The 13,157-nt window shown below is 30.5% G+C and overlaps 2 protein-coding genes across 3 annotated transcripts; one reads left to right on the forward strand and one right to left on the reverse strand.

Moving 5' to 3' along the window:
- Positions 1–1,016: 1,016 nt before the first annotated feature.
- On the reverse strand, positions 1,017–9,476 carry LOC122396649 (FHIP family protein AAEL005291). Of its 2 annotated transcripts, XM_043395239.1 has the most exons (12): positions 9,400–9,476; positions 8,469–9,063; positions 8,158–8,369; positions 7,446–7,697; positions 7,226–7,376; positions 6,887–7,132; positions 6,166–6,213; positions 4,773–4,940; positions 2,709–3,986; positions 2,428–2,626; positions 2,048–2,204; positions 1,017–1,769 (listed from the first exon to the last, which is right to left on the reverse strand). In XM_043395239.1, exons 2-12 carry the CDS (start codon positions 8,616–8,618, stop codon positions 1,607–1,609), a joined length of 3,024 nt encoding a protein of 1,007 aa, XP_043251174.1. In that variant the 5' UTR covers positions 8,619–9,063; positions 9,400–9,476; the 3' UTR covers positions 1,017–1,606. The 2 variants fall into 2 exon arrangements, with proteins under 2 accessions (XP_043251174.1, XP_043251175.1); XM_043395240.1 differs by lacking the exons at positions 4,773–4,940; positions 6,166–6,213.
- Positions 9,477–10,088: 612 nt separating this feature from the next.
- LOC122396329 (translation initiation factor IF-3-like) lies at positions 10,089–12,985 on the forward strand. The gene is made up of 2 exons (XM_043394627.1): positions 10,089–10,851; positions 11,300–12,985. Exons 1-2 carry the CDS (start codon positions 10,318–10,320, stop codon positions 11,462–11,464), a joined length of 699 nt encoding a protein of 232 aa, XP_043250562.1. The 5' UTR covers positions 10,089–10,317; the 3' UTR covers positions 11,465–12,985.
- The last annotated feature ends 172 nt before the right edge of the window (positions 12,986–13,157 follow it).

Consider the following 13,157-nt stretch of genomic DNA (forward strand, 5'->3'; position numbering starts at 1 on the left):
CAATAAAGACAATTTACGAAGAGCCTAGTTTAATATCACATTACGGCAAGTATTTTATACTAAATACAAATTTTAAAGTGATCAAAAAATATGTGATTCTACAAAGATAAACGCAATTCATAGTCACAATGTTTTCTGATATACATTTTGTATGCTCACTGTTATTAAATTGCATCTTAATTCTCATAATATATTAAAAATTGCACTCATATTAATGATCATTAACAAAAAATTGAGCTGAATTATTTCACGTATTAATAATTAAGCTTTGATATGTAATTCATGTACATATAGGCAAGCATTTAATATTTGTGCAATAAGATTGCAATATTGGCAAGTATTAACTACTTTTCAGTATGTCATACCATTGTACAGGTAGTTGCAATGCTTTATTTTCTGTGCTTTACAATATAAACTGTAAACGACGAAAAACAAATTGGACAATTGATATTATATCATTAATATAAAAGCATATAATGAAACGTTGTTTTACACTTTATCCAATATGACAGTAGTAACAATCGCAATAAATATATTTAACAAAATTATCATCAAATATACTGTACATTATTAATATCTGTCAACTTAGATTGACGTGCTCATTTTTAGCAACAATTACTTAAAAGTTCATGATCTGAGGTATAAATTTCCGTCTATATGAAATATCGTGCTATTAAATTTTTAAAATATACTTCTGTATGTACATTAATTGGTAATTGCATGAGTTTGCTCACGTAATAAATTAAGTACAAATAATAAAAAACAGGGTCGTTAATTATTTTATATTATGCACCGTTATCAAGTGTAAAATTTGGAAATTTTATACATGCCTATATATATTACTCGTTCCTTTTATAAAACTAATTTGTTATAGAAATTATTTGATTGTTAAGTTGTGAGAAACATTTGGAACAATTTCCAAAATGTCAAATATAATATAGAATATTAAAACAGTAAATTGGCACTTTTTTAATTAATACATATTTTTTTTAACTATTTCCGGTATTGAATTGCTGCACAGATTCAAACATAATTACAAACAAAATTTATTAATAAATTCGATTTGTTATATATGTAATAAAAAATAATTAAATTCTGCAATAATGTAGTGTGTAAATATCATATGGGAAATTGCTCTAAATGTCAGTCTTCGCAATAAGATTCGGCCGATTATGTTTAAATATTAATTAGTACTTTGATATCGCCTATGAAATAAAAGTTTGTATATTATACTCTTCCGTTAACACGACGTTAACGTAACGTAATTTCTGTTTCCAATTAATAACATTAACAGAAACACAAATATATCTACAACATTTTGCGTTAACTACTTAATTTGTCGTTTCTATATTTGCAAAATAAAATAGAGTTATAATTTTTGTATATGCAGCAACATACTGTGTATATTATTATATTTTATCGGGCAATAAATCAAGATAATCATTCTATACGATATAGTATGATTATTTCTATTATTTATAAATCTAGCAGTATATCACATATTTATTTATTAAAACCCTGCAAAAAGGGGAAAGTGTTTTTTTCTCAATAGAATTATCCTATCGTCAGCTGAATTTTAATTTGTGATCTTGTGTCATCTTACATATTAAATTTTAAACTCCAGGCTATGTGTAAAAGACATAATGGCATGTTCCTGTGTAATAGCGGCCAACTCTTTTAACCATTCGTCTAATATAACTGCACATAAGACCACATTTTGTACTGGACTTACTTCGTTTGGGGATTCCCAGGACGTTTTCGTAGAATACCTAATGAATTACGAATTTCATTCTGTTATTATAATTTTTCAAAGTGTTGTAAAAGCATTTACGCTGATTGCTTGTAGCGTTATTGTAAATGAAATATTTTTCAACACACTTTTCTGCAATATTTATAAACATCTCTTTAACGAATAAGAATAACGATTTATCTAGACAAACTTTTAACGAAAACGTCTGAAGTATCGCAGAAGGCTTGAACACAGTAATCTGACAGTGTAAATGGTAATTTTCTTTTAAAACCAACGGTATAATAGAAAATTACTTACCGGTATCCGGAACCATGTCCAATAGCTTCTAACTGATTTTCCGACATACCAGTTGGTTGATTAATAGTACCAATTAAACTATTCGAACCAGAGCTACCGCTCGACCTTCGAAGCATTTGTGTAAAAGACGACGTTAAACTCCATCTTTTGCTTTCGCCTGAAAATGTAATTCTTTAAGTATAGTCTTGATATCTAGTATTTATTACTTAGGTTTAAATTTTGACGAGTGTACCTACATTGTTTGAATACTTCCAGAGCGTGCGGCAAACGTTAAAAGTAACATGATATTAACTAATATAATTGTATATGAGTATGAATGAAATATTAATATAAAACGGAACAAATTATATGAAAATGATAAAAATAATAATAAGCTATACCTCTCGAGAATGACTCCCCGCTTAAAGAATTTCTTTTAACAGGCACAGAGTGGGCAGCAGCCTCTAATGCATTTTTTCTCGCGTTCACTAATTTATCTTCACGACTAATCAAAAATAGCCGCGCTTGTTCTACCAATGCATCCACATTATTATGCTGAGAAAGATACTGATCTATTTTATGTTTCAACGATGCGAGTACCTGCAGGAAACAGAACCATATTTTAAAATTGTAAACAACGTACAGTAAACTTGTACTCAAAACTATTTATCTGATTACGAACCTGGAACAGTGATCTAATACTCGGTTGAAATACCAGGGAATGATTTAAAAGAAACGATTGCAATAAAGGCTGAGGGTAAATCGCCAGTCTACTGATAAGTCCGGTTAAATGTAAATTAACATATAAATTATTGCTTGTCATGCATTCGAGCTTTCGTAAAAGAACGTCCAAAAATATGCCGACATTCGGCTGCCCGTTGAATACATCTTGACGATAGCCGTCTTTACTTTGTTTATTTGCCGTTAAATCTTCTGGTGTGATCGAACTCGATTCCATAATATTGTGAAGAAATATATCATGCTCTTTGTTTGATTCAATGCCTAGCTTTTCGTGTTCGCTTATCCGATCTTCGCTAGGTTCGTTATCCGGAGTTGACTCCGACGAACCCTTAAACGCGAAACTTTCGTACCCGCTACTTTCCCCTAACGACAACAGCGAGTTCATGGCGGTATTCGAATCGTCGATAACACTATCAGGTTCTTTTTTATCTACCAACGAAACTTCCTTAATAGACTCTAATATTCCAGTGTCCTCGCTTAACAATTCAGCAATATCTGCATCCAATTTCACCTGTTCTTCCAACGACAATTCTATTCCTGTTACCGCGAGGGATTCTGTTTTTACATCTTTTTCTACTGCATGTAATTCTTTTCCATCCAACAAGGTTTGAATATTAAGTACCATATTATCCATCGATAAATTTTCGCTAATTTCATTGGCAAGCGTCGATCGCTTTAACGTTTCTAACGACAAAGCCTTGGTTGCATCGGATCTTTTTTTAGGCTTATCTAACAATACACTATCATCTATCAATGTTGCCGCGCTGCTGGTTGTACTATTGTTAGGCAATTCTCCATAGTACTGATACGACCAGCTGGAACACGCGGTTCGGCAAGCTCTTATTTTCTGTCGAGCGTCGCATAAATACGCATGATAATTTCCATACAAACTATCCGACGATCTGGCACCGTAATTTATGGACGCGGGCAACGATTTCAATGGTTCGGACGTGGCGTTCGAATGTTTCTCTTGCGCCACGTTATTAGGCAAAGAATTGAATTGCGAATTCATGGACGCAAGTGGCGAACAACAATTTGGCATCAGTGATAAAAATTTTTCAGCGGCGCGTCCGAACGGATCCACGTCCCTTAACCTTCTACGCTGAGAAAGCATCACGTGGGAACAGGGACTCAACGCGCCTAAGCATAATTCTAACATAACGTCTTCACAGTTTAAATTTACCAATGTTTCAAACAGCGCCAGAGTTACTATGCACAACTAAAACACAAAAATGTTACAATCGAATTAATGAATTGTTTAAACAGAATGATATTATCATAAATACGTTAAACATATTTGTTTATACTGTATGAATTATAATTATTTTTTAAATTTAATACTGTCGATCGCCAGGGGCCGACATAGCGCTTAATGTGTTAAGTTTATTTAAACTTTTACAAATCACCCCTGGGAAAAATTTTAATGAGGTATTCTAGAGGCCAAAATACGACGAAAATCAAGAATACCAATTTGTTGATGTAGGCTTCGTTAAAAAGTTATTAACAATTAAATTCAAAAATTTCAAATCGTTCTGGAAAAATTATTTTTGGTTGCAGGGGTCAATTACAATCATTTTTGGTCATTACACATACCCCCGAAATCCTACGCACTTTCAAGAAAAAAATTCGAGAATGTGCCTAAATTTTTCGACGAAAAAAAAAAATTCAAATCGTTTTGGAAAAATTATTTTCGGTTGCGGGGGTCAATTACAATCATTTTTGGTGAACAGACATACTACAAAAATCCTGCGAATTTTCGAGAAAAAAATTCAGTATGGGCGGAACTTAATACGTTAATAACTTTTTAACGAAGCCTCCATCAACAAATTGGTATTCTTGATTTTCGTCTTATTTTGGCCTCCAGAATCACCCATTAAAATTTGTTCACCCTGTATATAGAACAAGAACAATCAAAAACTACAAGAGACAATAATCTATTACTAATGGGCCAATTTTCCTTAAATTCTAATTAATTGTCAACAAATGGCAAATACTAAAAATATACCCGCGATCTGGAAGATATCCTTTGAATAAGACTGTCCAATATTCTGCACTCATCGTAATTATCTTCGAGTAAAAATCTAACAAGCGATCGCAAAAGACCAGGATCGGTTACGGATCGAAGAAAGAGGTCAAAATATGCTGTTGCTGCAACTAACTCTTCCACAGTTGTCTGTAACGTTAAAAGCTTAGTCATCTATAACTTTGTATAAAGATACGTTAAATCGTTAACTTTTTCGACCAAATATTTGGTTTTAAAGTAATCCAAATACTTTAGGAACGCACGATGATACGTTAGAAATGTTTAATTAATAAATAAGCAGTTATTAATACAGTGAATTTTCGACTTATGCGGAAAACTTTAGAGCGAATTAACCGCATAAGTTGAGAACTTACTATGCAGCGCATACCAGAATCATGATTCGGGATTTTTATATTTAGATATTAATATAATAATATAACATTAAAATTTTACTTCGTGGTAAAAGAAGGACATTAATCTCCACAGAAACACAGTAATGTAATACGTTGATTAATTTAGTTAAAAATAACAGACAATACGATAATTAAACATAAATATTTTATAACCAGTTTCACAGATAATAAATGAAAGTTAAAAGCGATGCATTTTCTCGGTAGGCACAATCGTTTAATATCTTATAATCATAGCCATTACTATAATTTCACCATTCAACATAAATGTCAAAAAGAGTAACATTTACAAATTTTATTTAAAATATAGGAAACATAACAATTAATATAGTTATAGTACTTTAGATTATTTTCAAGTGTATTACAAATGTCTAAGAGTAAGCATTACCAAAATAGAAAAGGTAATAATCTGTAATTTGAGAAGCAACTATTTATTATATAAAGTATGAAGTATACACAAAAACCAGGGAAGATTGTAGGCCACAGCGATTTGCGAACGTATATATTAAAAGTACATATAAAAATACATTTATAACTTGTAAACCACATATTCTCTTAATTTATTAAATAAATAAAAACATGAATGGTATAAGTATAATCTTCGTCTATAATGTATTCTAAAAATTACCCCTTAAAACGATCAAACATAATATTTAAAAATGCAATTTACGTGTACGTGGTTTATAAGTTGTTGTATAGAAGACATATGTTTAAAACGTGTGATGCGTTTAAGCACAGTGTTTTAGTAAAAGCTTAAATCTGTATCAAGAACTTGTTATTATTGTTTTAGATATACATAAGAAACTCTATGTCTAAAAACGTTACTCGTTTAAGCTCAAGACATTTATATTTTTAATAAATACACGAATATGTTTATAAACATTTACATTAGTTTTAGATTTATGCTTTACTGAAACTGTAATCATTGATTTAAATTCACGCTACTTAAAGTGTTTTGTACTAACCCAATGTTCTTGTGCATCTAGTTGTTCTATGGTCAAACCAAGAGAATCCTGAGCACCATAAAAATGCCACCAGATAGCCACCAACAACCACACCACAACATAAATAATTTGAATGTCATTAGCGTTAGGCACGAATGTTTAGATCTACCATCACCATACTGACAATGCTATATGCATTTGGTAAGACAAGTTTAAATTAAGATATTAGACAAATATGTGCCTATAAACTGCACTAAGTAAAAATTGTTCGAAAAATCAACGATTTCTTAGTGAAATTAAAATTATCTTGATATTTTTAAATAAATAGGCAGAAAGTTAAAGTGAGATCATTAAGCGAATTATTTCAATAATAAATACACTTATTAAAAAGTATAAAGCGAATGTTTATGTATTTAGTATATTCAAAACGTTTCGAGGAATTAACTATTCGATATTTAATTTAATTGAAAACTATAAATACAATAATAATAAATTATTTGATAGAATTTAAATACCTTCTTTCACCACATACAAATTTAAAGTAAAAATGATGATAACGTAATACATTATAAAAAACAAAATGCAAATCTATATTTTAATAAGTGTTCCTTATAATTATAGCATTAAAAAATACTTGTACATTCACAGTCCTAAATCTTTAACTGAATTATAAAATACCCAGAAAAGAAACTATCATTTTGAAGATACTACAATACAAAAATATATGTATATACTTACTCACCTGCAACAGAGCTGGACCCATTACAGGTACCAAAAAGCCATGATATAAAAATTCTAGTAATTGTTTTTGAACCATAGGATGTGCAACTTGTGCAACAGCATTGCAAAACTCCAGAGAATTCATTAAGTGCATTAGTGCTGGTAAATCGTTAACATCGTCTGGCGTCAATCTATGCCAATCATCCGTTTCGATATCTAATTTTCTAGGCAATAGCGAATACAGTCCACTTAGACCTGTAGCTAATACCTAATTAAATAAAATTTGCGTCAAGTTATGTATCAGTAATTGAATCGCGCGTGTATTAATTACATTTAGCTTTTTTTTGTTAATATTACGTACGGGGCATATATTAGAATGATCTGCGATATACACTCCAACTTCATCGTTTTTTTTAGACAGAGACATACAAAGTAACATGGCGTCGCGTGCTTGCTGTCCTACACCACCCTCTCTATGCACGTGTGGTATTAACAGTGTAAAAATAATAAATCTGTAACATATTCGAATGTGTAATATCTCGACACGCGTATCTTACAAATAATATACATGTTCTACCAACTTGTTTTTCGCTACTGCTGTTGGATGAAAGAACAGATCGAGCAATGCCATATTTTGCATTAAAGTAACACACAATTGATTTAATAGCACTACCAATTTCTTTTCTACTTCTAATGGCATAATATCGTTCGCGCAATCCTCGAGTAATCGTAACAGTGGCCTGGCAACTGGTTCATGAGCAAGAAGAATACTATTATGCGATACTAATAGTTCATAAAGCTTTAATTGTTCCAAACGTACAGCATTATTAAATCTGTAACAATATCGCGTATCTTGGAACAAAATCTAATTGATGTTATAGTGCTTATAACTAATGCGTAACACCGAAGGGAGAACACCACCAAATGTAACATTTCTAGATTATTGTCCTAACATAGTAAAACGGATGGTACAGTAGTGCCCACTTAAGTGACCACGCTCGGGACCGGCCGCGGTCACTTATGTGGGCATGGTTACTTCTCAGAATTTAACGGAGATAAGGAAAGAAGATAAGTGCGAGTGAAATACAATAGATGGCAGCCGAAATCATATATATATAATCTATCGATAACGACCGGCGTCAAGTTACGCTCGACACGCTTGGCTTCTAAGAATAGGTGGAGATAACCATGGACATTTAAGTGGGCACTACTGTATTCCCCCATAATTGTATTATAGCAACAAAGTCTGTCTATAAATGATTACTAAATCTTCTTCTGTTATAAAATGTCTACCTTCCAGTATGTATACTCCAGTCATATAGTTTAACAAGAAGGTTTTCGCTTAGTAAATATTCCAAACAAGGAGAATGCGTTGCTGTTGTTGATTGTCTGTAATTGGTATGAGAATAAGAATCTCGCAATTCTAACACTAAAAGTGTTATCATGTGATCTATGTGATTAACAACTCCAAGAACATCATCTTGATTCGGTACTCCTTTAAGCGGCTGTAGAAATATAATGAATTATTTTCAATAATCCTATACAGCATCAAACATTATTCAAATATTTTCTAATTGGACCGAAACGTTAAAATTTAGACTCACAGACGTGTGCAAGATGATTTCGTGAGCTTGTTGCCAGTGTTTACAAAAGCTGTCATAGCATGCCGACGGATCAGCGTCTTTTGGCGGAGAGTCTCTCGATCGTTGCTTGCTGAAACTAGTTCTCAGCGGACTACTTCGTAACCAACTCATTTCTTCGGCTTATATTTTATTCACTTTCAGTTCATCAGAGGCCTAATTTCACGCATCTTCTCTTTTCGAAGTCTTTCATGTTATCGACGATCATAAAGACGGGGTATTCTTGTAGCCACCGCGATCCCAACTAACCAAGTTCCCCTGTCAAAATTGTCCTACTTATGGAGATAATCGCCCACCTACGCGACAAGGACACAGTGATAATACAAATCGCATATTTATTAAGCGACTTGCGCATTACCAATGCTCTAACTAACGTGTGCAAACGTACACGCTGTAAGAATCATTTCGTATGTTGATAACTAAAATCACAATCACTTGCAATAACAAGTCAACCCATTTTTATGAAATCGCCATGTTTATTCGAATAGATCTAGAGATTAATTGTGATCTTCAATTTCATTCCTCGCATTTCTAGATTTATTCATAACGCGGTCCTATTCTATTAAGTATTGTTTCGATAATTACAAATCTTTTAAAAAACAGAAATTAACATATTTTAATTATGACTTAAAATTTATATGTAGTTAGCACGAAGGAACTCTGTAAAAAGTTATATGCGTGTGACATAATTTATCAAAATCTGTGACATAATTTATCGATATATTTATAAAAATCTGTGCTTTTAAAGCAAAATGGTATATTTCATATTTAGTTCGGTAATTTGAATTTAATTTTATACGTAAATGTTGAAATACTCTTAACAACACGGATTTGTGCCGCAGGGGACGAAAGTCACCAAATCCTAAATAAAACTGAATAAAATATGGCATTTGACTTGAACACTTTTGATGTATAAAATTCTGGGAATTCCTGGGCAAATATAGGAACCAACGAGAAGAAAGCGTGGCAATTTCACGTAAAAGAAGAGGCGTCAATGTTTGCTACAGTTAGGGGAAATCTAGGAAATTTCTAGACTCGAGAAACGACATTGGAAACACTCCACCTATGAAAAAATACGACAAGACAGGGGAATTCCAGTTTATGGTCCAGTTGCATACGTATGTTACACCATAGACATATTGCACAAAGGCTAATTTTCAAGTTATAACTAAAAAAAACAATAGGATATAGACATCTGTACTCGACGTAAAAATTGTATAAATTGAAGTTCAAAATTGGTTCCGCCAGATGGCACTTGATGCCAATTACTAGTAATAACCTCTAGTCACCACTACCACACAAAGAACATGTCCCTAGACCTAAATGTGGCCTAAAATTTACTATAATAAATTAAATTATATAAAGGACACATCACCACCTAAAAGAATTGAATTATTACTGAAATTTAGAACATTCATTATTCTTTTTTCTGATATTATGAGTTCGGTAAATAGTTTATTCATAAATTCATTAAAAGTTTTTAGCTTTTCCTGAAAATGTACTTTCTTGAAACGTATCTTGCAGCCCATGTCCCTAGATCTAAATTAATGTGGCGGTTTTTATGTGAACGAATTGTTTACGATATTTACGAATAAATCAAGTTAAATTGGTAGTTTTTAAATACAATTTACTAAATACAGAAATATTATGAATGCCTTTACTGATTGAGAAGAATCATTGTTTAGGCAATTGATCCAAAACTTCATCAGTTTTCGTGCCAAATTTTAAGTCGTACTTAAATGAATGACCGTGATTTGCAGTGAACGATAACCTTGTACATAATTTATTATTATTTCTTAAGTGAAATTCTACGATGTTACGAAGTTTAAAAATGATTAAATTTTTACATCGTGCCAATAATTTACTTTCACTGGAGAAGAGTAGTGAAATCGGTCAAAATGTCTGTTGCAATTTCTTTTGGAGCCAAGCAAACGTTAGGTTAAATAATACAATAAGTTCAATAACCATCGATGAAGATGAGAACAAAAGACCAAAGACTGTAAGAATTCCTAAAATTACGCTTATATTACCCGATGAAAGTGTAATCATTACCGAATTAACGGATGCTGAAAAGCTTGCCAAACGACGGAATCTAATACTAGATAAATTGAACTATGATTATAAATCCAACCGAGAAGTTTACAAACTTTGTAAGAATACAGATTATACTAGTCCAAAAGATGAGAAACCTATTAAAGAAAAGAGTATGCTTAAGGGACAGAAGTTATTTTTTATAACATGTAAAATTAACTATCATGATTTAGACATAAAAATAAATAACATTAATAAATTATTAGAAAAAAAACATGAAGTTAAATTAATACTTACTCTCAGAGGAGATAAAGAGGTAAGAAAATCATTGCACATTTTACAATGTTATTCTGTAGCATTTTCCTTTTATTTGAATTATTAGAAACGAACACATTTGTACGAAGATACCTTTTATGTATGTATATTCTATAAATTAATGAAAAATATGAATTCTATTATTATGAAAGCTTTGGTCAAGGAATTTCATTATTTTCATGATATTTATTGTTTAACCCATTAATTATGGTAAATTTGATTACGAATATGTTGCTACTGTACGGGGCAGTCAAGACATAAATGTAGATTTCACCAAATACAGAGCTTAACATATTTTCTTGCATCCTATAAATTATTGGTACAATTATACTTCGCTTGTGAATAAAATTTGATCCACTGTTTTAGGAATATGCCGTATGAATGAATTGTGTAGATGTTAAATAAAACAATTATTTTATTTTAATACATATAATTAAAATAACTTTTAGGAAAAATCGTTTCAAAGAATAAAGAAAAATATAAAGGGAAACTTATTGCAAGAGAAATTCAAGGGAAAAACTGTTAATCTTCTATATGCTCCTTTATTGAGTAATGAAATTGATAATTCAGAAAAAAATGATGATTCCGATAACATTAAATTGAAAGAAACTTAAGTTTTGCAAGTAGTAATACAGCTTGTTATAAAATTATACAATAATATATTATAATAAATATTATGTAGATATGTGTTGTATAATGTGAATATCAATATTATGGAAACCTAGAACAATTTACATTTTATTTATGGGGGATTCATTATATGTATATTATATTTTGTTGATAAACTAAAAGAATATACATATAATTTTTAACAATCTAATTGAGAATATGAAATGACAAAATGAACAGTATTTTTCTGTATTATTGTACAAGATTTTATATCTTACAAAGTACTAAAATGAGATTCAAAACTACTTCTTGCTTGTAAAACAAAACGTTCTATTGTAATTTATTATTAACACTGTATCCGCACGGGGAAAAGGAACAGAGTTTTGAACTTCATTTTATTTATCATTATCATTATTGTCAAGTAAGAGTAAATAGAATACTGTGATAATGTTTTTTACTTAATAATAAATAAGCATCTTATTATTTATCGATATGTTACCTATACGTAAGAACAATTAATGATCATTGTCAACAAATATTTTTTCCAATACTTGTTCAACTTGCCTAATTGATTTTATTTAAATCTTAACAATGTATAATTTTAATAGATCGTATCGAAATATTTGGTCTTAAATTGAGATCTATATTTCCTTAAATCTTATGTTATAAATGCCATAAATATATATTTTATAATACTTGTACAGACAAATATGAATTACTGTTATAAGTGGGCTATATTGGTCGATAAAACATTTGAGAAACTGCACTTCCAAATATTTAATATGTACCTTTTTACATAACATATTCTTTTCTGGTATGTTTGTTTCTTCCATGGAATTTTGTTAATTTTAGTTACATCTAATTATTTGAATATTAAATATCTATTATGATTATACCGTGATAAATTATATTTTTTATATTCATTGACCTTATTTTGCAATTAATTGGAATACAGTTTCTTCTGACCGAAAGAACTATCAATATATCAAAATTAAACATCAATTTTCTAATAAGGCCGTAAATAAAATAACATGTATAATAAGGATAGGTTTCTTCCTACAAGTCTGACTGGTTAATGAGATTTTGCTCAGAAATTGTGTTTGAAACACTGAAGGGTATGATTAGGGGATTTTTACGGGAACGCAATTTATATTTTACGAGATATTTAACATAAAAATTTTGGTGACCTGTTTATCTATAAAAGTGAAGAAACAGTTATGTAAAAACATTAATTCAACATTAAATATCTTTTGAAGTATTAATCATATTCTTATAAAATCATGATCACCAGTTTCAATATTTTAAATTCTGTACAATTTCATTAATCAGTTAGACTTGTACCGAGGGACGTTTCTTTGCAAATATTATCTCTTTTTAAACGTTACATAATTAAAATATTTAAAACGAAGGAAAGTTACGTGAAACGTGGCACGATTTCTCTGTGCGTTATATTAGACTAGTTGGTCTAAAATTTCATTATAAATATTCTCTGTAAACTTTATTCTACGAATAAAGGAGAGTAAATTGTTCATTTAAAGCAGTTTTTTGATTAAACGATAATATCATTACATCACAATAAGTTGATAAAACGTATTTGTATCGAACGTTTTATTAATAAATCATGGAAAAAGATTAAATAAAAATTCTCGATTTGAAAATGATATGTATCAATCCATCAAGCGTTTTAGAAAACTGTAT

This window comes from Colletes gigas, unplaced genomic scaffold (assembly GCF_013123115.1).
Source record: "Colletes gigas isolate AHSC1104 unplaced genomic scaffold, ASM1312311v1 Colletes_gigas_Sc00007, whole genome shotgun sequence".
Classification (NCBI taxonomy): Eukaryota; Metazoa; Arthropoda; class Insecta; order Hymenoptera; family Colletidae; genus Colletes; species Colletes gigas.